At 42.9% G+C, this 25,595-nt stretch overlaps 4 protein-coding genes across 4 annotated transcripts; 2 read left to right on the top strand and 2 right to left on the bottom strand.

Annotated features, from left to right (window-relative positions):
* Nucleotides 1–433: 433 nt before the first annotated feature.
* Nucleotides 434–1,158, bottom strand: ndufa1 (NADH:ubiquinone oxidoreductase subunit A1). Its single transcript, XM_084146879.1, has 3 exons — nucleotides 896–1,158; nucleotides 654–743; nucleotides 434–536 (listed from the first exon to the last, which is right to left on the bottom strand). Exons 1-3 carry the CDS (start codon nucleotides 995–997, stop codon nucleotides 516–518), a joined length of 213 nt encoding a protein of 70 aa, XP_084003005.1. The 5' UTR covers nucleotides 998–1,158; the 3' UTR covers nucleotides 434–515.
* Nucleotides 1,159–7,519: 6,361 nt separating this feature from the next.
* On the top strand, nucleotides 7,520–12,042 carry LOC311104729 (regulator of nonsense transcripts 3B-like). The gene is made up of 10 exons (XM_084146623.1): nucleotides 7,520–7,741; nucleotides 8,110–8,216; nucleotides 8,304–8,410; nucleotides 9,392–9,490; nucleotides 9,589–9,699; nucleotides 9,866–9,909; nucleotides 9,990–10,178; nucleotides 10,306–10,469; nucleotides 10,561–10,888; nucleotides 11,086–12,042. Exons 1-10 carry the CDS (start codon nucleotides 7,628–7,630, stop codon nucleotides 11,194–11,196), a joined length of 1,374 nt encoding a protein of 457 aa, XP_084002749.1. The 5' UTR covers nucleotides 7,520–7,627; the 3' UTR covers nucleotides 11,197–12,042.
* A 234-nt stretch (nucleotides 12,043–12,276) lies between these two features.
* Nucleotides 12,277–14,776, top strand: rpl39 (ribosomal protein L39). The gene is made up of 3 exons (XM_084147372.1): nucleotides 12,277–12,356; nucleotides 12,746–12,849; nucleotides 14,578–14,776. The coding sequence occupies exons 1-3, from the start codon at nucleotides 12,354–12,356 to the stop codon at nucleotides 14,624–14,626; spliced, it is 156 nt and encodes a 51-aa protein (XP_084003498.1). The 5' UTR covers nucleotides 12,277–12,353; the 3' UTR covers nucleotides 14,627–14,776.
* An 8,373-nt stretch (nucleotides 14,777–23,149) lies between these two features.
* Nucleotides 23,150–24,759, bottom strand: LOC311104811 (securin-like). The gene is made up of 6 exons (XM_084146735.1): nucleotides 24,680–24,759; nucleotides 24,202–24,292; nucleotides 23,824–23,966; nucleotides 23,657–23,738; nucleotides 23,401–23,559; nucleotides 23,150–23,319 (listed from the first exon to the last, which is right to left on the bottom strand). Exons 2-6 carry the CDS (start codon nucleotides 24,287–24,289, stop codon nucleotides 23,234–23,236), a joined length of 558 nt encoding a protein of 185 aa, XP_084002861.1. The 5' UTR covers nucleotides 24,290–24,292; nucleotides 24,680–24,759; the 3' UTR covers nucleotides 23,150–23,233.
* Nucleotides 24,760–25,595: the final 836 nt, after the last annotated feature.

Genomic DNA, 25,595 nt, shown 5'->3' on the forward strand with positions numbered 1-25,595 from the left:
ACCCGGACAGCTGATGAAACTGAGGAGTATTTCTGTCTGCATAAAGCAATTTTGTGGGGAAAAACACATTGTTTGGCTGGGCCTGGCTCCCCAGTGGGTGGGCCTATGCCCTGCCAGGTGGCTGCACCCCTGCCCAGCCATGTGGAATCCATAGATTAGGGCCTAATAAATGTATTTCAATTGACTTATTTCCTTATATGAACTGTAATTCAGTTAAATTATTGAAATTGTTGAATATATTTTTTTTTCAGTGTATACACACACATCATTGGTTCAGACAGACATAACATGTTATGATTATCAGTGAATATGAGTAATTCCTTAGGAGTAATAGATAGTGACAATTGCCTATTGAATACATTGAACTGTAAACCCGATTTGTTTTTTCGTCAGGTTTTCAACATAATGAGTAGTAACTAAACAAAGAAAATGATTAATTCAGACAATATAGAACTTTATTAATTTACAACAAATTATGACAGATTAGAATTCCATTAATATGTGAGATCTTGGAATCAGTGGATGTTCTCAAGTCCCTGTAAAGAATAAATAGTTAGTTAGGCCTAAGCGATGGCTGACTGCTGGTCAGTTGTAATAACGTTACAGTACTAAATGACTGCATTGACATTTGAATTAATCGCCTAGCTATTTACCTTCGATTTGTAATACAAATCCACTCCTGACACTCTTCTGTCTCTCTCCATCAGATACCACTGGTATGGAACCCTGGCGATTCTCTTTTCCTAAGCAAAAGTTAAGGAGAATAAGTGTTAACGCAGCTAATTTACTACTAGTATACAAAAATTGTTAATAGTATAACTTCAACCAGTTTAAAAATGAATATTTTGCTAGCTACTGCAGTCATTCAAAACATTGGAAAGCAACATTCTCTCACCTTCCCCCCGTTGGTCAGTTTGTGGATCTGTGCAGTGAAAACCCCCGGAAGGATGAGACAAGCTGTCATGACGCCAAGACCAGGAAGAATTTCGTACCACATAGTTGCAATGTGGGTGAAGCAAGTGACAAAATCGCTTATTTGTCAAACACTGCTATATGAGAGGTGTCTGGCGGCCAAATATGCCAGTTTATTTTGCTAACTTGCTAAGAAAGTCTACCAAAATGTCGACCGACCTGAAGCGTTGACGGTCATTCGTTCATTTCCGGAACTTGAAGCTGTTTTTTGATTTTATATCACAGCGCCATCCTACGACTTTGAAGTGTCAGTGCAGTACATAATACTTTTCTAATAAATCACATAGCTAGTCACATATACTGAACAATAATATAAACCCAACATGTAAAGTGTTGGTTTCATGAGCTTAAATAAAAGATCCCATACATTTTCCATACACACAAAAAGCTTATTTCTGTCAAATTTTGTCCACAAATTATTTTATTTCCCTGTTAGTGAACATTTCTCCTTTGCCAAGATAGATCATCCACCCACCTGACAGGTGTGGCATATCAAGACGCTGATTAAACAGCATGATAATTACACAGGCGCACCTTGTGCTGGGGCAATAAAAGGCCAGTCTAAAATGTGCAGTTTTGTCACACAAAACAATGCCACAGATGTGTCAAGTTTTGAGGGAGCGTGCAATTGGCAGGAATGTCCACCAGAGCTGTTGCCAGATAATGTAATGTTCATTTCTCTACCATAAATCCATTCCAACATCGTTTTAGAGAATTTGACAGTACGTCCAACCGGCTTCACAACCGCAGACCACGTGTAACCACGCCAGCCTAGGACTTCCACATCCGGCTTCCTCACCTGCAGGATGGTCTGAGACCAGCCACCCAGACAGCTGATGAGACTGTGGGTTTGCACAATGAAGAATTTCTGCACAAACTGTCGGAAACCGAATCGGGGAAGCTCATCTGCGTGCTCGTCGTCCTCACCAGGGTCTTGATCTGACTGCAGCTCGGCGTCACAACCGACCTCCGTGGGCAAATGCTCACCTTCGATGGTCACTGGCACGCTGGAGAAGTGTGCTCTTCACGGATGAATCCCGGTTTCAACTGTACCGGGGAGATGGCAGAGTGTTTATTGGGTTGTGTGGGTGAGCGGTTTGCTGATGTCAACGTTGTGAACAGAGTGCCCCGTGGTGGTGGGGTTATGGTATGGGTAGGCATAAGCTATGGACAACAAACACAATTGCATTTTATTGATGGCAATTTGAATACGCAGAGATACCATGACAGATCCTGAGGCCCATTGTTGTGCCATTCATCTGCCTCCATCACCTCATACTTTAGCATGATAATGCACAGCCCCATGTCACAAGGATCTGTACACAATTCCTGGAATCTGAAAATGTCCCATTCTTCCATGTCCTGCATACTCACCAGACATGTCACCCATTAAGCACGTTTGGGATGCTCTGGATCGACGCGTACAACAGTTTGTTCCAGTTAATATACAGCAAGTTTGCACAGCCATTGAAGAGGAGTAGGACAACATTCTACAGGCCTCAACCAACAGCCTGATCAACTCTATATGAAGGAGATGTGTCACATTGCAAATGGTGGTCACACCAGAAATTGATTGGGTTTCTGATCCACACTTTTTTTATTTTAAGGTATCTGTGACCAACAGATGCATATCTGTATTCCCAGTCATGTGATCCATAGATTAGGGCTTAATTTATTTATTTCAATTGACTGATTTTCCTTATTTGAACTAACTCAGTAAAATCTTTGAAATGTTGCGTTTATATTTTTATTCAGTGTACTTACACCTACACTGCTGTTATTTACTTGGTACCAGGGGCGGTGTGTTCATTAGGGCGATATGGGCGACGCACTGCCAAACGGGAAAAGGAAGGGATTTTTTTTCTAATCAATTATATCACGGCAACCAGTGGCGGCTCCTGAAAAATTTCTCAGGGGGGGCAATTTTTCTGATGATTTAGGTGACCTACACACATTTTAAAAAAGATATGTCCAGCAACAACATGAAGACAGGGGCAGCATATAAGTCAATACCAGAAGCATTTATTGACTGATCTCAAAAGTGTTGGCTTACCAGGGTTGGTGGAGCCCTCAGTTTCATCTTTGCCTCGCAAAGCTAACTCAAACACTCAAAACTTCACACACTGGATTAGCCGGCTGAGGATGTGGCGGTTCTTGCTAATGTCGTAGTAAATATATTTGTTATAGTGAATATGGAATATGATATGTTGAGTAAAATGTTGTGCTAAGATCTATTTAGGTCAGGAGCTGGTTATAAGTTCTGTTCCTATCCAATAACAATGGACAAAAGGGTCCTATCTTGTCAGCCTTGTCAGCAGGTGGCCAAGGACAACACCCACGCCATAGGCCTCTCAGTTCTTCCAACTCACGAGTTCTTGCTCTGAGGACACACACACACACACACACAAACACACACACACACACATCATCACTGTTAAACACACACACACACACACACACACACACACACACACACACACACATCATCACTGTTAAACACACACACACACACACACACACAAAAATCCCCTCTCTTAGGCTGAACATTTGAAGACAGAGAACCCGACTCAGAGCCAATGCAACAGTGACAGTAGCCTGGAGGGGACCTCGCCCAACTCATCAGGACCAATCAGAAGATCAGAACTACTAGATTCAACCTACTTCATTTATTGCATAAAATGTCTGCACACAATGTTTCGGGGCTCTCTTCAGATAATAATAATAATAATAATAATATGCCATTTAGCAGACGCTTTTATCCAAAGCGACTTACAGTCATGCGTGCATACATTTTTGTGTATGGGTGGTCCCGGGGATCGAACCCACTACCTTGGCGTTACAAGCGCCATGCTCTACCAGCTGAGCTACAGAAAGTGGATACTCATGGATGCGCATCGCAATTGTAAAATGTCAACACAATTGGAGACACCACGTCATTTTTGGAGACATGTTATTGACAGTAAACTATTGTAGATGCGACTGCTAACTAAATAAAACATTTTAGCTGGCTAGCTAATCATCTTAGCTAAATGTGGGGCAAACAATTCAGTTATTTACCGTTAATTTGAGGGATTGGGGTGAAAGAAATCGAGTTACATAGTGATACTTTACGATATACTGTATTGACAATATCGCAATATTTTAGCGCTAGTTGGCTGTACCTGCACCAAAACACCATTATTGTTCCTTCATAGCTTGTTCTCAATCTTTTCACATTGGGAGCCAATTTGTTTTCAGCACTTTTATTTCCATGACTGATCAAAACTCGTTCTCATGGCTTTCTGATCCCTCTGCAACAGACATATGGTGCGCAATAAAATCACAGTATCGAATCGCAATACGTATAGAATCATGAGACTCGCAATGCTGATGCATATATCTTATCGTGAGGTTCCTGGCAATTCCCAGCCCAAGTTCATTTGCCACAACAAATCTCTTCGCTAGCAAACGCGATGTCTTCTCCAAAACGGCAATGTGTCTCCAGCAATGTTTACTTTTTTGACGTTCTATGGCATCTCCACTTTCCAAGCATATATGACCACATGTAATATTTTGGTAAGTGATGCAAATAGTGAACTATGTAGGGCCAGGATGTAAAATATATGTAGCTGCAGCAATTTCTCTTATCTGATATGGTAAGTAATGGGGCTTAATTTATAGCTCCCTAAGAGTTTGACGAACGGGTCCGTGCACGCGATTCCAGATATCTTTACCTCTGAATAAACTGCCTTTATTATACCATATCCACCCTGTCCAAAGTCTCTACTTGGTCTCAGTTCTCCAGTAAACTTGTGATTATCAACACTAACCTCATCGTTGTGGCGGCGGACAGCTAGCCTGTATCCCATTCCCTCATCAAGTTGAGTGGCAATGTTATTTTTCCGTTTGTACCAATTTTTGGAAAATCCTCGGGTGTAGGACTTTCCGCCTTTAGTAGAAACCTGTTGAATTATTAAATTTGGTCTGGGAGGTCCTAATTGTTTCGTTGCCAATTTATCTTCATTTGTTCGCCGACAAAAAGGAACTTCTTTCAAAGACACAATCCGCTCTTTTCTCAGTTACGTTCATGGTTACGTTACGTATGATGAAAGCGCGTAAGTGCAAGCCCTCAGACACCCATAGAGATTGTATTGAAGGCTCTGAAATTTGAAAAAAATAGATTTTACATTAGAGGCTATGAGAGACTTCTGGGCGATTTTCAACCTGACTGAAATCGCCCCAAAAGGGGGGGGAGCCATTTGAAGCACGACTTTAGCCTGATTCGACATTTAGTGGCAGTGTGGCACTGTGGCAGATCAGACGTATAGATTACAACACTGATAACTACTGTTGCCGTGATATAATTGATTAGAAAAAAAATCCCTTCCTTTTCCCGTTTGGCAGTGCGTCGCCCATATCGCCCTATTGAACAGGCCGCCCCTGACGGCAACAGTAGTTATCAGTGTTCTAATCTAGACGTCTGATCTGCCACTAAATGTCCAATCAGGCTAAAGTCGTGCTTCAAATGGCCCGCCCCTTTTGGGGCGATTTCAGTCAGGTTGAAAATCGCCCAGGGGTCTCTCATAGACTATCATGTAAAATCTTTTTTTTTCAAATATCAGAGCTTTCAATACAATCTCTATGGGTTTCTGAGGGCTTGCACTTACGCGCTTTCGTCATACGTAACATAACCATGAACGTAACTAAGAAAAGAGCGGGTAGCAGCGTCAATCAATTCACGTACTACTATCAACATGGCTAGCGTTCAGTGCAACTCGATTGTCTCTTTGAAAGAAGTTCACATCAAAGACCATTCAAAACGAGCTACTGGAGTGTATGCTAGCGGTCATGAGGGAACATATTGTGGAGGAGGTGAAGTCGGCGAACTTCGTAGCTATCCAAGCTGACGAGACCACGGACGTTTCTACACAGACACAGCTGGTGCTTGTGCTGAGGTACATAGATAGCAACCACAAAGTGCAGGAGCGCTTTTTTGAGTTCCTTCCCATCTCGGAATCAACCTCAGTCTCAATCGCCAGTGTGCTTTTGGAGAGACTGAACGGTCTTTTTGCCGACGACGTGAAAGTCAAACTGTGGTGCACTGGCACTGTACCAGGTTCTCATGAGCTACAACCTCCAGGAGACGTTCTCTGAGACTGTGACTCTGTTGAACATCCTCATAACTACTCCCATGACAACAGCTGAAGCTGAGAGATGTTTCTCAACTTTGACACGAGTTAAGACATTCCTGCGAAATTCAATGGGCCAGGAACGTCTGAATGCACTGGCCATGCTTTCCATGGAGAGGGAACTAGTCCTCAGCATGCCTGATTTCAATGAGAAAGTCATTGACCGCTTTGCTGCATTGAAAGAGAGAAGAGAACAGTTTCAGTACAAGTAATGTAGCCTCTCTCTCTCTTTGTCCCTCCCTGTCTGTCTCTTTAACACACACACGCCCAAATCAGTTCACAGTTGATGTTGTTTAAAATAGTTATTTTTCATTTTTTTAAATGTAAAAAAAAAAATATAATCTGTTCATGTTCATTTTTACAAATCTATACAATTGGCCAGAATATGGTTGTTCATATTTACAAATCTATACAATTGGCCAGAATATGGTTGTTCATTTTTACAAAGCCATACCGATAGCTGTGTTTACCTTTTCTAGAAATTATTTTCAAATTCTGTTTTCAGGCAAAATGTCTATCACTGTTCATTTTCACAAATCTATACAAGAGGGCAGAATATGGAAGTCTATAAAAATTTCTTATTACCAATAACTTGCATCAATGTTTTCAGTAGCCTCTATCAAAAGCTCCTGCTTGCTTGTTGTGAATTATGCTCAGGTGCACATATTTCCAATTCAACCATGAGGCAAAAAATGTGGTAAAAGCTCTTGTTGATCCTGCAATCTGAACAAATACCAAGATGCTGTATTTTCAGCTGATATTTCATTTGTTTATGGAAATGCATATTGTTTATGCAGTGTTGAGGAATGTGAAAGAACACCCTTGATTATTTTTACTGTGATAACTTATTTTGCTTTTGTAAGCCAACACTTTTGAGATCAGTCAATAAATGCTTCTGGCATTGACTTATATGCTGCCCCTGTCTTCATGTTGTTGCTGGACATATCTTTTTTAAAATGTGTGTAGGTCACCTAAATCATCAGAAAAATTGCCCCCCCTGAGAATTTTTTCAGGAGCCGCCACTGCTTGGTACTATGTATCCACTGTCTTATATTTAAATATTTGTGGCCAAAGTAAACCACATTGTTTCCAATCGACCCCCCCACACGGTCGTCACTAGTTGTCATTAGTTACCACAGCCACCAAGTAAGAAATCCCGCCTATTTCTCAAATGTCTCAAATTAAATTTCGATTTAAAACCTAACCACACTGATAACTTTATGCCTAACCTTAAATTAAGACCAAAAAGCTATTTTTAGTTTTCAATCATTTTTACGATATAGCCAATTTTGACTTTGTGGCTATGGTAACTAGTGGACACCACCCCATCACTGACGCAACACACTTTCAAGTGTCGCAGAACGTCTCTCCCAGCAGCCAATCAACAACCGGTTTTTGTTGTTGACTGAGAGAAGGAACTAGCAGCAAGTTAGCAATCAAAAACGTTTATACAGGTCTGCAGATTGCTACAAGTTTATGGCATAAATATGAAAGAGGACAAGGAAAACACTCGTCCGATGGAGGAAAGGATGGAGATAAAATGCGAAAACATTGAAAAAACGGAGAAGCCAAAGCCGGAGAAGAAAGAAGCAATGACGAAGGTAACGTTACGCCAGCTACTGTAGACAGTTAGCTAGCTAAGCCAAAGCAGCTAGCTAGCTACACGGATTTAACTTGGCTAGCTACTCCTGCTTGCTAACTAGTAAATCAGGCGTGATTAGCCTGTAATTGAACTTTTTTTAATTGAACTTGGCTAGTTATCTTTTGAATGTTGCCTATTGAAGAGTAACGTTAACAGACATGTCTAAGTTAGTGAACCTGTTACAGCCAGCTAAACTAGCTAAGTAAGTTAGCTAGTTACCGTTAGTTAAGTTAACCAACACTTAGAAGCTTAAACTGCTATTTTAACAATCTGACTTGGATATTCTCTTAATAAGTTAAAATTTGAGTGCCTATTTTTTTTCCACAGATCATTATCCGACGTCTGCCTCCAAGCATAACCAAGGAGGAACTGGAGGAACAATTGCAGCCACTTCCAGAAGTGGACTACCTAGAATTTTTCGCCAATGACAGCAGGTGCGTATAGTACTGTTGATGAACCATTGTCTGTCAGAATCACATATTTGGTACCCTGGTTACTTACTTAGTTTTTCTTCTATACAGCATGTACCCCCACGTCTTCGCCAGAGCATACATCAATTTCAAGATTCAGGAAGATATTGTACTTTTCAGAGACCGGTTTGATGGATATGTGTTCGTTGATAATGGAGGTGTGATACATTTTATTTAAATAAGATATTGACGTCTAATAATAGTGCTGAGCATTAACCAACATTTATTTTTTTCCCGGTTATTAAACAACTAATTGACTGATGTCTGTTAAATTACTTTAATTCCATTTAGTTTTTTTGTGAGCCCAACGTACCGTTTCTCTAGAGAAATCAAATCATTCATGAGAGAATTATGTCAAACTATTCGGGATGCAGGGCTGAGTTGTAGTTTTCATCAAGCAAATATTCAACCTAGCTCAGCGCAGAAATGTGGTAATTAACTACAATGACCATAATCCATTGTGCCTGTTTTTTCCGGCTCGGACGGTGACAGATACACTTTTACACCTGCTATGTTAGGTTACATAGACACAGACCGCATGAGAGCGGAATGTACACAACGAAGAGGGAGAGAGACAGTTTGTGAAAGTATGCCTTATCTACTTTAAAGAAATAGTACAAATATTTCGTCAGACAGCTCTGCAGCATACGTACACAGGCTAGCCTAGCTAAATAAGATGACTAAAGACAGTACAGTATGGGGAGCACAGACAGAGATTGCATTAGATGGTCGGTGCTGGCTGGCTGCTACTGCCTGAGCAGAGATGAGATGATGACTTTAAGGAATTAAAAATAGTCATCAAATAAAAAATAAGTTATATACATAACTGAAATATTGTATTCTTCCATAGTAATTTCCTATTTTTCAATGTTTTGGCAATTTAATGTTAACTATTTTTGGCTTAGGAATTTCAATTTAAAATATCTAAAATAATTGAATTTCATAATGCATTTAATGTTTTTAATTATCAAAATGGAAAACCGTGATAATTTTTTAATAATCGAACTGAAACCGAACTGACCTCAAAAAGCACCAATATCTTAGAACTAATAACCACCACGCAATATTAGCCTACATATAGCAGCAGCTTCTGATTGCCTTGTGTGTGTGTTAATGCTGTGGCTTATTTTGTTTAACAGGGCAGGAGTATCCAGCCATTGTTGAATTTGCTCCTTTTCAAAAGATTGCCAAAAAAAGGAGTAAGAAAAAGGATGGTAAAAGTGGAACAATAGATGAAGGTGAAAATGTTACATGAGTCATTTTACGGTTGTTTGCAATTGCACACCATTTAGATCATCTAGCTCTAGCAAGGCTACAACACAGTTTGTTCTTTTAGATGCTGACTACAAGAAATTCCTGGAGATTTATAATGGCGCTGATGAAAAGTTTACATCCACCCCCGAGACTCTACTGGAGGAAATTGAGGCTAAAACAAAGGAACTAGTAGGTATGTAAACATGGAGGTAAACATATTTTCTGGTTACATTTGGTTGAAATCAAAGCCAGTTGAAACACTCTAGATGAGTGTCAATATGAAATCAAGTAGTGTTCCCTGCGAAAGGGATATTTCGGTAATAGATGAGGCATGATTTTACAAATTTTTCCCCCTTTAGCTAAGAAAATGACTCCCCTCTTGGACTTCTTAAAGAACAAACAGGTATGTATTTTAGCTGTGTTCTTGCATGGTATATGAGGCTGGATAGACTATTCATGTGGCTTTTGTCTGCTGATGGTCAGAGAATCCGTGAGGAAAAGAAAGAGGAAAGGAGGAGACGAGAGCTCGAACGGAAGCGCCTGCGGGACGAGGAACGTCGGAAGTGGAGGGAGGAGGACAGGAGGAAGCGCAAAGAAGCCGAGAAGTTCAAGAAAGGAGACAAATCTTCCGAGAAGGATAAAGACCAAGGGAAGGAGGGGCCAAAAATCAAGGTATGGAAAGGAGAAGAAATCCTGTCAAACTACTCGACTGCATGATGATACAGGTGATTCCGAAGAGATTGTAGCAGAATAAGACTGCTCTTTTCATGTTGGTTATGCGTTTTGTCTCTCTGTTCAGCTCCTGAGAAAACCAGACAGAGGAGATGACGTGGATGTTGAGAAGCCTAAAGAGAAGTCAAAGAACCCTGAGAAGGACAAGATGAAAGACGACAGAGCTCCTGGGGGTCCTGATATGAAGAAACGCCAAAACCACGAAACCAGGGAGGATAGGTTATCATGGAAGTGAGGGGTCACCACCATTCTTCTCAGAGATGTTACAGGTCTTTAATGTAAAGGCTTATATTGTATTCATGTAAATGTGCTTGTCTTTCAGAGCTGAAGATGGACACAAAGACTTCAGAGAGCGTGACGTAGACAGGGACAGGGACCGCGAACGAGACAAGGAGAGGGAGCAGCGGCAGAAAGAGAAGGAGCGCATCAGACGACAAGACGAGGATCGACGAAGGAGGAGGGAACGGCGCGATGGAGAGAAGTCCTACAGAAAGCGAGAGGAAGAAGGGAGAAAGGAGAAAGGAGATCATGTCTGGGAAAGGAGAAAGGGCGAGAATGCCGGGAACTCCGCAAGCCATACTGATAAGCCTAAAAAGTCAGAAGAAACCCTGAGGGAGGAGAAAGCTAAAAGAGATCGTTTAAGAAACAAGGTAATAACTTCAGTCTTTCTTGGTATATAGTCAAATACACATTTTTCCTAATCAATTCCTTGGGGTAATCGGGATACTCTATTACATTTGTACAATTTTCTCTTGATTTCCTATGTTGATCTGATCACATTTCTTAATACTTTTGTCTTTTTTTTTTAGTCTCTTAACCACAGCCATTTCATTCCCTTGTGCATCAGGATCGGCCTGCCGTTCAGCTATACCAGCCAGGTGCCAGGAACCGAGGAGGAGGAGAATCTCATGCTGGGGAGAGAAAGTCAGAGCGAGACCAAGAGAAGGGAGATGAATGATCAAAAATTACCACAAATAAAGAATGATAAAACGATTGAGGAGAGGGATCTGCTCTGAGCCAAGCAAGCTGGTGCCAGAGAGGCTGCTGCAGTGGTACTCCTGCAGAGCCACATCCCGTCCTCCCACTCCCAACCATAGGCAAGGATGTGACCTCAGTGCCTGAAGGTGCCCCTCTTTTAGTTTTGTTTATGGAGAAAAGCAAGGGAAAGTTAGCACTTTAATGTTTGCGAGAGTTCGGCTATAGGGTGCAACGAGACAAAGCCAACGCTCTAGGACCACATGAATTTAAAGTGACCTTACTACAGTATTGCTACACAGTCTGTGTTACACATTTGCGAAGCACGGTTCTTATATTGAATAGGCTTTCACCCTCATTAGTTGTTCATACATAAAAACAGTTTCACATACATGTTTTCTATTTTAGGAACAGTGTAGGAGGCTACTGGTTTAAATATATCCGGTTGCTTCTTTCAAAATCTAACCACCTTTTTAGGTTTATACATTTAAAAGTGTGTTTTCTATTTCCCCAACAAGTCCTTAATACTCTGTACAGGTAAAAAAATTCAGGATAATTAAATAGCCATTTCATTTATTTTACATTTTTAGTCATTTAGCAGATGCTCTTATCCAGAGCGACTTACAGGAGCAATTAGCGTTAAGTGCCTTGCTCAAGGGCACAAGCGAAATATAGAACTGTGAGCTATGCCTTGACTTGAGACTGCAAGCAACCCCTAATGTGTGACTATTAACTTGTGGCCTTCCCCATTGTACTCATACATCTTCATACATACATAATGCTACAGTATGGTAACGAAATTCTAATTGGAATAAACATCTATACCTTATATTTTTTTCTGTTTCATGATTGATGTAGCCTTGCTCAACAAGAGTTAGAAATGAGCGCAATAAAAAAAAATATTGTTCTAAATTGTGTATGGGATTTATTCATTACACCAGATTGGTTTTAAGACAATCTTCAAGTGGTACAGAAACTTCATGTTGATGCAATGCGGGAGGGGTCCACTTGATGACGCTGTGTGCGCGTAGTGCAATACTTTCCTACACTCTGATTGGTTGGGATTGCCTACGTCACCAACGCTTCCCCTCGTTCTTTCTCTTCGGCCTCCGCCATTGTGGTGTAAGGACTGCGGACAAAATGGTAAGGTGAAATCTTATAACATCCTTGTCTACATCAGTGAAATGCATAATTGTTCATGGCATTTGCATAAAGTGGTTTTAACGGCAACACCGATAGCCTTTATATTGTCTCCAATACAAGTATTGAATCCCTAAAAAGTAACGTTTTAGTAGCGTGTGGACCAAACCGGTTTGTCCAGGAAATTTACTTGAGTTCTGGAAGTAGACTTCCTGCCCTCAACATATTTTTCTGCCTATAATCATCTACCGGTAACGGAAGTGCAAAGAGTTAGCTTAGTTGGTATGCTTACCTAAAACGTCAGTTAAGCATGCCATGATGAAGGAAATGTAGGTTTACATGTGATGTATGTTACCCTAGTTAACTAACACGGCCCCATCTCTTTATTTCAGTCGTCCCACAAGACTTTCAGGATCAAGCGCTTTCTCGCCAAGAAACAGAAGCAGAACAGGCCCATCCCACAGTGGATCAGAATGAAGACTGGCAATAAGATCAGGTATGTGTGTAGTTACAAGCCTAGCATCCCCACTATCCCCCTGTACAGTGCATAAAATGGTGTAACATTAACTAGTACTGAATGGATGCTCTGACCATCTAAAGCAGGTCTGCAATTACAGTGCTCCAATCAGTGGGAGTGCTGTCATTAATCCTGCTGAGAGTAACATTCTGCTTTGGAGTTTACACCTGGTCACATCACCTGTGATGGGGATTCTCTTTAGTAGTGACAGTGCAATTGACTACAGTATCATAGCTGTCTACTGACAGGGCTCAAAGCTGCGACCCTTTGACATGACAGTGTGACACTTTTAATTAGGGTGTCAGTTTTAGTTCACACTTATATATATTCAAACAGCAATGGGTGTGCAGACCAGGTATTTGAAGTTTGGTCTGAGGTCTTGGTTGAATATTTGTGATGCGCAATTCATTCATCATGCGCTGTTTAAATACATTTCTAATGGCTTTCCTTCCCAAAAATTGAATTGTTGACTGCAAAGTAGGCCTGCCTGTCAGAATGATATCATGATCTGTATCAATCACGGGGCATTTGTTTTGCTAACTGCCATCACATGTAGCCTACATTGTACAGTCCAAAAACACTACTAGCCTAACACAACAGTCTCTTGCTAGGATCACAATTGAATTAAAGGGCAACTACACTCTCCCTGTTTTTTAATGAATTGTTCAGACCTCAAAAGTGTTCTTCTGATGTAGTTTAAGCGTTGTGGACTTTGAGCATCACAATTCTGTAGTTTTGCAAAAAACGTTTGAAAAGGAACCTGAAACCGGGAAAACAGATTTTACCAAAATATAAAACCAGATTTTTGCTCTACAACTGTAGATTGACTGTTCAAAATCGCTAGCAATAACACCCTTTTTTGAGATTGGCAAAAGTTGTTTTTTCTTTCAAACAATGTAGATATGATATTGTTATGTGTAATTATTTGTGTATGGAGGGTAGGTTGTTATATGTTACATGCTCTGCCCGCAAATTTTAAAGAACATTTTAAATTATCATCAGTTTTCCCAGGCCAGTATTCTTTTCATTCGGGCCAGTAGCTTTCAGTTGGTACTGGCCCGGTGTGCCAGTGACAAATTTACTTTTAATGTTAAGCCCTGCAAGGGCATGCTACTTTAAAAGATGGCTAATCATTATTAGCCTGGTTCTATGGAATGCAGGTACGTTATGGGACACTGGTCAGGTCATTATCGCCCCAAAATTGGTGCGCCCAATCACGTGCTGGTGCCATCAACTGAAAGTTGGTAGCAACAGTGCCGCAAGTGCGAAAAAGTTAGTCTAGAGCACTGACTGAGGTAATGTGGTTCTTATCAAATAGTATGTTTGGATGACTTTTTGCCATGTTGGGGCTTACATCACCCCCCCCCGCTCCCATATTGTGGATGTATTCTTTCTGCTTGGCATCATTTCCTTGCTTTTGAGCAAATGGAATAAACGGCATTGGAATTATATGCTTTACCTTCAGACTCAACAGATTTTCAGTCAAATGCAGTTAATCAGTATTCTCTGGTCTTGTGAAACGACTTTCATTGGATTTATGCATCTGCTCAGATAAATTGTACAGAAACAATATGGTGTTTACAACTTAACAAGCCCAAATACAAACAGTCTACTATGGCCTTTGAATGGATTTTGAACTAATGCCACCATTGAGATTGCTTGTGCTAGTTATTAGTCTGAGCCATTTCTGGTTTCACTGTGTTCCAGGTACAACTCAAAGAGGAGACACTGGAGGAGGACCAAGCTGGGCTTGTAAATGCACAGGTCTTCAGATTTCCAGCATCAACAGCATCTTCCACCTGCTGGGACCTGGAGAGGAAGCCACGCTATCTTGAACGGCAGTCTTTATGTACAAATACTCTGGTTATGCGCGTGTTTAACAATAAAAGATTTGCAAAACAAGAAATGTGGTTGTTTCTAAACTCAATACATCCTTTACTCTGGAAATGCGTGTATGAAATGTTTTAAAAGCTTCCAGTGCAAGTAAGTGTCTCTTATCCCCAACATTTGCCAGCCATGTATCATACTGGTGTTACCTACTTTATGTCAGGGCGCAAAGCTCTACATTAGATTACAGGAAGGCATCACACTCCAGTAGGGTCACTGGGCATTGACTAAATTACTAACTAGTCACCCTGTCAGTGTAATTTGTTGAGGATTCAGATTCACTTTAGAATCTTTACTTGGTATAAACCCAAATTTAAGCTAGTAAGAGATGTATGATCTTCTGAAAGTGTGGAATGGTCAGATTATTCTACTCTGCTCCACCAGAGGGAACGTTGTGCAGTCTTTCTGCAGGGCGAGGAAATGGTGCAATGCTTTTTGTGCACTAAAAACCTCTAGACTACATAAATGCATTAACTTAAGTGAGAAATTATGCAGTGATTCAGACTTCACGGAAACATTAATATTGGAAGCCCAATCTAATTAGTAATGGGCCGACGTGTTAAATGTTCAATCGAAAGGAACCAAAGTGTGTAATAGAAGCAAAGATTGGTGTTATGTTTTTATATAATCCTATCAAATGACTAACACCCCAAGTACAATTGTTCATTTTTTATGTATTAAATGTAATTTGTTGCATGCTCTGTAAACGGGTGTAGACTAACGGTGAAATGTTTTATATTTATGGGCCCTTCCAAACAATGCAGAGCAATAAATGAGTAATGATAACTTTGCAGAGGTACGTGGTAATTGAGGTAGATATATGTACATTTAGGTAGGGGTAAAGTGACTAGGCAACAGGATAGATAAGCAGTAACCGTAGCGTATGTGATGAGTCGAGTTGGCGCAAAAGGGGTCAATGCAGATGGTCCTGGTAGCTATTTCGTTAACTATTTAGCAGTTTTATGTGTTGAGAGAAGCTGTTCAGAGTCCTGTTGAGAGAACAGTCTGTGACTTGGGTAGTTGGAGTCTGACAATTTTTAGGGCCTTCCTCTGACACAGCCTGGCAGAGAGCTCAGCCCCAGTTATGTAATGTACTGGGCTGCACGCACTACCCTCTGGAGTGCCTTGCGGTCGATGCCAAGCAGTTGCCATACCAAGCGGTGATACAGTCAAGATGCTCTCAATGGTGCAGCTGTAGAACTTTGAGGGCCCATGCCAAATCTTTTCAGCCTCCTGAGGGAAGAGGCGTTGTCTTGCCCTTTTCACTACTGTTGGGTGTGTGTGTTTTATCATCATAAACTGGTTTGTTCGAGCCCTGAATGCTGAAAGCTGTGGTATATCAGACCGTATACCTTGGGTATGACAAAACAAAAGTACTATTTACTGGTCTAATTACGTTGGTAACCAGTTTATAATCGCAATAGGGCACCTCAGGATTTTATGGTATACAGTGTATGGACAATATGTAAGGGCTTTATCCAGGTACTCCGCGTTGTGTCCTGCACAATAACAGCCCTTAGCCGTGGTATATGAAAATGTATGCACTCACTAACTGTAAGTCGCTCTGGATAAGAGCGTCTGCTAAATTACTAAAATGTAAATATACCGCACCACCTCGGGCCTTATTGCTTAAATATAGTTCTGTAGCACTTGCTTACATGACCTGCAGGAAGTGTCACAATTAGTGTTTCAAGAAAGTTTATACAATTTCAGCATATCAACTAATTTTTGGTGTAGAAACCCTGTGTATCAAAGAGCACACTTGTACATGCCTTCAATAAATTAAATAAAACTGTTTATTTAATGAAAGAAATTGTTACATACAGTCAGTTCTAAAGATTAAAGCCTAAAACAATACTATTTTTGTGTGCAAAAAACAGTTCCACTGCTGTGCTGCCCATAATCAGATTGGTTATTCGACAAGTAGCCTAGCCTACTGTCCATAAAAGCGCAAACGCGTGAAAGTCTTTACAAACCACGATCAATGTGACTCGTGATAAAGACATATACAAATATATACACTGCTCAAAAAAATAAAGGGAACACTTAAACAACACATCCTAGATCTGAATGAATGAAATTATCTTATTAAATACTTTTTTCTTTACCTAGTTGAATGTGCTGACAACAAAATCACACAAAAATTATCAATGGAAATCAAATGTATCAACCCATGGAGGTCTGGATTTGGAGTCACCCTCAAAATTAAAGTGGAAAGCCACACTACAGGCTGATCCAACTTTGATGTAATGTCCTTAAAACAAGTCAAAATGAGGCTCAGTAGTGTGTGTGGCCTCCACGTGCCTGTATGACCTCCCTACAACGCCTGGGCATGCTCCTGATGACAGTATGTGGTGCAACGTGGCGTTAGTGGATGGAGCGAGACATGATGTCCCAGATGTGCTCAATTGGATTCAGGTCTGGGGAACGGGCGGGCCAGTCCATAGCATCAATGCCTTCCTCTTGCAGGAACTGCTGACACACTCCAGCCACATGAGGTCTAGCATTGTCTTGCATTAGGAGGAACCCAGGGCCAACCGCACCAGCATATGGTCTCACAAGGGGTCTGAGGATCTCATCTCAGTGCCTAATGGCAGTCAGGCTACCTCTGGCGAGCACATGGAGGGCAGTGCGGCCCCCCAAAGAAATGCCACCCCACACCATGACTGACCCACCGCCAAACCGGTCATGCTGGAGGATGTTGCAGGCAGCAGAACGTTCTCCACGGCGTCTCCAGACTGTCACGTCTGTCACATGTGCTCAGTGTGAACCTGCTTTCATCTGTGAAGAGCACAGGGCACCAGTGGCGAATTTGCCAATCTTGGTGTTCTCTGGCAAATGCCAAACGTCCTGCACGGTGTTGGGCTGTAAGCACAACCCCCACCTGTGGACGTCGGGCCCTCATACCCCCCTCATGGAGTCTGTTTCTGACCGTTTGAGCAGACACATGCCCATTTGTGGCCTGCTGGAGGTCATTTTGCAGGGCTCTGGCAGTGCCCCTCCTGCTCCTCCTTGCACAAAGGCGGAGGTAGCGGTCCTGCTGCTGGGTTGTTGCCCTCCTACGGCCTCCTCCACGTCTCCTGATGTACTGGCCTGTCTCCTGGTAGCGTCTCCATGCTCTGGACACTACGCTGACAGACACAGCAAACCTTCTTGCCGCAGCTCGCATTGATGTGCCATCCTGGATGAGCTGCACTACCTGAGCCACTTGTGTGGGTTGTAGACTCCGTCTCATGCTACCACTAGAGTGAAAGCACCGCCAGCATTCAAAAGTGACCAAAACATCAGCCAGGAAGCATAGGAACTGAGAAGTGGTCTGTGGTCACCACCTGCAGAATCACTTCTTTATTGGGGGTGTCTTGCTAATTGCCTATAATTTCCACCTGTTGTCTATTCCATTTGCACAACAGCATGTGAAATGTATTGTCAATCAGTGTTGCTTCCTAAGTGGACAGTTTGATTTCACAGAAGTGTGATTGACTTGGAGTTACATTGTGTTGTTTAAGTGTTCCCTTTATTTTTTTGAGCAGTGTACATTTGTGTGGCCATCTGACCTTAAATTTTTTTTCACAAAAGACAAGAATGGGGAAAACAACTTTTGAAATGACCCGCGCCATCTGCCATTCCTCCGAGTCCGATCAAAGTAGACTGGATCGTCTCTCTCCTCATTACTTAATTCTGATTTGGGCACTAGTGTGGCACTGCACGTGTGACCTTCCTGGTCCAGTCCCTCAAATCAGTGATTCAACACAGGAAGGAGCAATGGATGGATAGTTAATTTATTTCCAAAGCTGCAATGATGGGACACACACAGTATGGATGAATGATCAGTAGTTGACAGGATATAAATAGCACTCCCACAGCAATTCTCCATAAATCTGCTGTATAATATTCTAACAAAAAAAACAATCGAAATGTCTGGAACGGCAGTCTTAATGTACAAATACTCTAATTATGCGCGTGTTTAACAATAAAAGGTTTGCGAAGCAAGACCTTTGGTTGTTTCTAAACTTAATACATACTTTACTCTGGAAATGCGTGTATGAAATATTTTAAAAGCTTCCAGTGCAAGTAAATGTATTTTATCCCCAACATTTGCCAGCCATGTATCATACTGGTGTTCCTTAAAGAGGTAGGGTTTCAAGTGTCTCCGGAAGGTGGTCAGTTACTCCGCTGTCCTGGCGTCGTGGGGGAGCTTGTTCCACCATTGGGGTGCCAGAGCAGCGAATAGCTTTGACTGGGCTGAGCGGGAACTGTGCTTCCGTAGAGGTAGGGGAGCTAGCAGGCCAGAGGTGGATGAACGTAGTGCCCTCGTTTGGGTGTAGGGTCTGATCAGAGCCTGAAGGTAAGGAGGTGCCGTTCCCCCCTCACAGCTCCGTAGGCAATCACCATGGTCTTGTAGTAGATGCGAGCCTCAACTAGAAGCCAGTGGAGTGTGCGGAGGAGCGGGGTGACATGAGAGAACTTGGGAAGGTTGAACACCAGACGGGCTGCAGCGTTCTGGATAAATTGTAGGGGTTTAATGGCACAGGCAGGGAGCCCAGCCAACAGCGAGTTGCAGTAATCCAGACGGGAGATGACAAGTGCCTGGATTAGGACCTGTGCCGCTAGTGGATTTAACCATTTCTAATAATTCCCAATTTACTATAATACAAATAAATACATTGTTTCCCTGTGTAATCTCATATTTACAACATAAGAATAAACTATAATCCATTTTAGTATTCAAAATATATCCAAATTAACCTGAAATTACTCAATGTCACACTTGTGCGAATAACTATAATACACCTAGAATGTACCACATTTTCCTAATCATGAGTTTATAAAACATATACTTTATACATTTGTCACAAATTACCTGCAATGATGGGACACACACAGTATGGATGAATGATCAGTAGTCGACGGGATGTAAATAGCACTCCTAAAGAAGACGCATTTTCGAGTTCGCTACCAACTTCAAAGAGGGAACTTTAGTTTGCATAAAACCCACATGGAAAACAGATTCGGCAAATAACATATTGTAGCTACCCGCACAGACAGCTGTGTGTTATGTGTTAGGCTAGTAGATGGTTGTGTTGTACCTACCAGTACCCAGTGTTCGCGGGGTCCGACATGTCAATCAACCTGCTATCTGCCAATCACGGGAATGCCTGGAATGTTCTGATGCCGGGCATCCTGGCGGTTGGCGGAGTGGCGTGGAGGGGGGTTGGGCAGGGGGATGGAGCATTGGAAGTTAAGACCAGGTTTAGCCTTTGTTCTCCCTCTTTTTTTACGTCTGGGCTTCACAAGAGAAGGTCACGATTGGCTTGTGGGTTATCTTTCATTTATTTGGCGTGGGCTACGGCCAAACAGTAGCCTGTGTAAAGTTGGTTTAATAAACCGTCCATTCGTAAACTCAATCCTCTGTCTGGACAGTTGTTCTTTTATGATCTAGTCAGGTCATTACATTGGTGTCAGAAGTAAAAACGTTGATAAAAGTTAGCCAGCTAGCTAGCTGACTTCTGTGGCTAGCTACCGTAGGTGAGAACGGGGGTTGAAGATGCTTCGAGGGAATCCGAAAGTGAAGGTGTAGGTAGGGGACGATTATGGCCAAGGAGGTGCGTGTGCATGGACGTCGGGGGTTCTGGCTGAGGAGATCGCCAGGGCATCGGAGCCCAGAGGCCGCTTGAGGGAGGACGTTAGAGTGATGGCGGCTGAAGCGGGCATGAGTGCTTCGTCGACTGTGTTTCGCGCGGATTCTGTTGGGCGGACCGAAGGGGTGACGTCGACGCGGCGGGACGAGGAATCTGGGGCTCAGGTTGTAAACAAACATGGCGGCGCCCAGTTCCCGGCTGCGTCCGTATCCGTTAAGACCCCGAAGTATTCCGGTAAGGCGGATTGGGAAGCTTTTCATGCTCAGTTTGAACTGATAGCTCATTTTAGGGGGTGGTCGGATGAAGATAGGGCACTGCAGTTGGCTTTATGCCTCACGGATGAAGCTCTGGCCTGTTTGATATTGATTAGCCCCGAGGACAGACGTGATTATGGTGCTTTAGTGGGAGCACTGAGGAGGCGCTATGGACAGTGTGTACAGCCCGGGCTACTGCGCTCCGAACTGAGTAATAGACGCAGGCAGCCTGGAGAGCCTCTACGGGTGCTAGCTAATGACATTGAGAGCCTCTCTCGGCGGGCATATGCTCACATGGCCCCCTCCGTGCAGAGCGAGCTAGCACGGGACCAGTTCATACAGGCGCTCTCTCCTACGGAGCTGCGCATACAGACCCAGCTGGCTCATCCTGAGTCATTGCAGGTAGCCTTGGAGATGGCTTTGGAGAGGGAGCTGGTGTGGGCTGGGGCTTCAGCTGGGGCTTTGGTGGGGGTGCAGGGAGACAGACCCTCTGTGCGAGCTTGGGGGCAGAGCAGCCCGGAGCCGGAAAAGCCTGCATGGGTGGCTGAAATGACAGAACTGATTCGTGCTGTGTCGCTACAGGCGGCACGAAACACACGCCCTGGTCCCAGGGTCTGCTGGGGTTGTGGCCAGCCAGGCCATCTGCGCCGAGATTGCCCCATGTCCCCCAGAGCTCAGGGAAACGGCTCGGGGTCCGCATAGACCGGGTAGTGCGGACCCCTGGCTTTCTATCCCAACCACCATCTTCTTCAGGAGGAGCCCACCGGCACAGACGGGGAAGCAAGGCTCCACTTCCCCCAGAAGCAGACGAGGGCAAGCGGATGGAGCCTGTTGTTGTGGTGGGCCGGACCTGTGTTGGGGACTTTTGTCATGTCCCTGTGGAGGGGGTGCCCTGCTCCGCCCTGGTGGACACTGGGTCCACAGTAACCCTGGTGAGGCCAGATATTGTGCCAGGTTGGACTCAGTGTGAGCCTACAACTGTGCAGCTCCGCACAGTCACAGGTGAGCTGGCACCCATGAAAGGGAAGGGAATAATGACTCTGACAGTAGGGGGCAGGACTGTGCGTCATCCTGTGTGGGTGGCGGCTGTGCAGGACCCTTGTATCCTGGGGTTGGACTTTCTTAGGAGCACAGGCTGCCAGTTAGACCTAAATAGGGGCACACTGAGCTTCCAGGGAGGGCCGGAGGTCACCATGGCCCCTAATGTCACATTCACTCAACCCAACAAACCCTTTACTCCAACAGTTAAAGCAGCAGAGACTCATGGCTGCTCCCCCTCCCCCACATCTGGGTGTGACTTTTCCCCAGCCCCCCTGTCACCTACGGCGTTGCGTTACATTACCCCAGCTACCTCCACGACACAGTCCTCTGTGAGCCCGGGCCACGCCCCCCCAGCCCAGCTACCCCAGATGGGAGGGGAGAGGACACTGTCTACAGTGAGGGAGATATGGGGGAGGAACTGTGTTGGTCTTGACCCCGAGCAGCAGGAACGGTTGAGGCAGTTGCTGTTTGAATTCAGAGACAGCTTTGCGCTGAGTGAGGAAGAGGTGGGTCAGACTCATCTGGTGCAGCATGAGATCGACACAGGTGATGCTCGACCTATCAAGATGCGTCCCCGCCGTATCCCGCTGGCACGCCAGGAGGCGGCAGACAAGGCTGTGTTGGAGATGCAGCGGGCAGACTTCATTGAGCCCTCAGACAGCCCCTGGGCGGCACTTCCTTTAAGAGTGTGCTTCTAATCTCAGCTCATTACCTGTATAAAAGACACCTGGGAGCCAGAAATCTTTCTGATTGAGAGGGGGTCAAATACTTATTTCCCTCATTAAAATGCAAATCAATGTATAATATTTTTGACATGCGTTTTTCTGGATTTTTTTGTTGCTATTCTGTCTCTAACTGTTCAAATAAACCTACCATTAAAATTAGACTGATAATTTCTTTGTCAGTGGGCAAACGTACAAAATCAGCAGGGGATCAAATAAGGCAATAAATAGGCTATAGTGCAAAATAATTACAATTAGTATTAACACTGGAATGATAGATGTGCAAGAGATGACATGCAAGTACATGCATTTAAATAATCTCTGATTTTCATGCTAGATCATGTAATGTACTTGGTAGGTGCGTGTATTTGGTATAGTCCACACCAAACAGAGTAACTCATGTTTATTAATAAGTGATGAAAGCGTAGTCTACATGGAATCCCTTAGCCAGGGATTCCTTGCCTGGTCCAAGACTTGTCTGTTTCCGCTGTCTTGCCAACTCCTATGGTCATTGGGGTGTCAATGACCATAAGAGTTGGCAAAACAGCAGCACAGACAAGTCTTGGACCAAGCAAGGAATCCCTGACATCATTGCTCGCACATATCCTAAAGGATTAGCCTTGAATAGGTAGGCAATATTTCCAAAATAATTGTCTGACTTGAGACTTCTGCATGATCTTGCAAGTGTCAGATTTGCAGCAGCCAAAGCAACATAAAATAACTCCCTAACACTAGTCAGGATTTTAAAAAAGCTCAAACTTTATTTATAAAAACAAAACAGATGAACACAGTGGGTGAAAACCAAAACAAAGCTATAGACTCAGCATTCATCCATCTCTGGGGGCAGGTCAATGGTCAGCTTGTTGATAGTTTGAAGGAACGCGTCCAATTCCGTAGCACAGTTGTCTGAGGAAAATAAAGGAAAGAAACTGAAATATGACACTGACAATTCCACAGTGGAATTTAACCCCAAATCCTGAGACGAACCTGAGCGTTGCAGGTTCTTCAGAGAAAAACATGTGTATGTCTCGAGCACTTCAAAGTCCTCTTCAGGCAGACATGGCATTTCTGGGAGACGTACCAGTCCAGGCAGAGCAAGATGACCCAGGCAAACCACATCCTCTGGGATGACATAGTTCTCATACTCTAGAACCACATCACAAAGAATAAAAATAAGCTGTAAGTGGGTGGTTATCAGAAAGGTGGAGGAATATCAAAGGGTAAAACACCATAGTTGACTTACCAAGTGGGTCATAGGGGATAAACATCTCAATATCTGGGTATTCTTCTACTTTGGTCTGAGGGAGGGTTTTAACTTTTGTTTCCTGAAGGGAGAAAATCATGATTACTGCACAGATATAGGCACACGTCACCTGGCAAAAACAATTTGTCAAATTGTGAGCTTCTGACCTGTGTCTCAAGGAGTTTGTTCTTCTCTTGTCCATTTACAGTTGGCATTGATGGGACCTTGTTCACTGCCCCCAAAGCCTTGCGACCGGACTGTAAAGGAGTATGCAACTTTTTTCCAGTTAGAGGGGTCTTCAAGAGGTTTTCTGTAAGCATACATTTTAAGTGGTAAATAGGCTGAGCAAAGTGTACACTATTGATATCAACAATCAGGGACAATAGTTAAAAAATGTACTGTCTCAGATGGTAACAGTAGTGCATGCGCATTCTCATGGTGGTTAAACCAACCAATGTAGCCTTGGCTATGAAGCATAGACAGTTCTAGTAAGGTAGACGTAAACGCAGGTAAATCATTTGACAATTGTAGGTAGGGCAGAGTACCTGGAACAGATTGCAACCGCTGGCGCATCTTCAGTGCAGGTGTATGGAGGGTGGCATTTTCTCTCTCAGAGAAGATGATTGAAGCCATTTCCTGTTTGGGCAAGTGGTAATTAGTCAAATCTTGTTAGCTAACTAGTTAGACATTTCAGACAATTTGCTACCTAGGCTATTCATTATAAACTATCAGGGAATCAAAATACGCTTGAGGTTTGTGACAACCCGAGAATAACGTTAGTGAGGACAGCGTCCAAGTTTGTTCCGAAAATCTTTGGTTTGGTTGGTGGAAGGCATGACTAGTTATTAGCCTTTTTACTCCGGGAGGACTTTAACGTTACAGGTCTCCCGCAGCTAGCTAGTAGGCATGGCTTGTGTCATTCAAAAGCGATAGCAAGCTAGCTACCTTGCTAATAATGTGCAAAATTATACAGTGTCAAAGACTTGCCGTTTGGTGGCTAGTGGTCATATGAGTGCCGCTTACCGTATTCTTGTCCGGTATCTTTAGGATTGCCCGTTTTGTTTTGGATAAGCGGAAACGTCTTCGCGGCTTCCTTTTTAAACTGCGCCTCTCGTCATCCCATTGGTTTACGTGCGCACGTGGGAGCTGTAAAAGTGGAATAATACGATATATCAAGTAAAATGGTTAAATGCGTGCGCATTACTTGAGACAAAGATTATCTATATACTGAAACTTCGCCTCTTCTCTCTGCTTGAGATAATGAGAAGGCTTTTGTATAACAGTTACCTCCCAAATGAAAACAGAAACAGACAAACATGCATAGGTGTGACCAATATTGATATAATGCTTGATCTGAATAAGTAGCAGAAATTGGGATCAGAAACTATAATACAGTATAGGCCTATGATCATAACGCTACGAGCTCAACAGGCGAAGGCTATCCATCAAAATGGTTAGGCTACAGTCACACATTTTCAATTTATTTTATTTTATTTTATGGCATTTTACTGGTCCAGCCAGTACAGTCTACCCAGAAGGTTCCAATGAAGGAAAATAGGGGAGATACCATATAATTAGGATGTATGTAATTTTGGGGTTATGCAAACATTCATTCATCAGTTTAACATAGTTTATAATGATATGCCACCATCCTTTTTTTAAAGTTTATATTTCAATTAATTATCTTGCCATCTCTGTTTCCATTACCGTTCTCCTGGCAGCAGAATGTTTTGCTGGCAGCACGATGCCGGATTATTTTTTCAAAATATATGAGTCCCCCTAAAAAGAAAGACATGCTACATTTAGGTAATATCGATTTTTGTACTCTAGTGCAGTACAAGTTTTTTTTCTCACAGCATTGAAACCACATTTTTATTTATTTAACTAGGCACGTCAGTTAAGAACAAAGTCTTATTTACAATGAAGGCCTACACCGGCC

The sequence above is a fragment of the Coregonus lavaretus genome, assembly GCF_964263955.1.
Source record: "Coregonus lavaretus genome assembly, chromosome: 29".
Lineage (NCBI taxonomy): Eukaryota > Metazoa > Chordata > Actinopteri > Salmoniformes > Salmonidae > Coregonus > Coregonus lavaretus.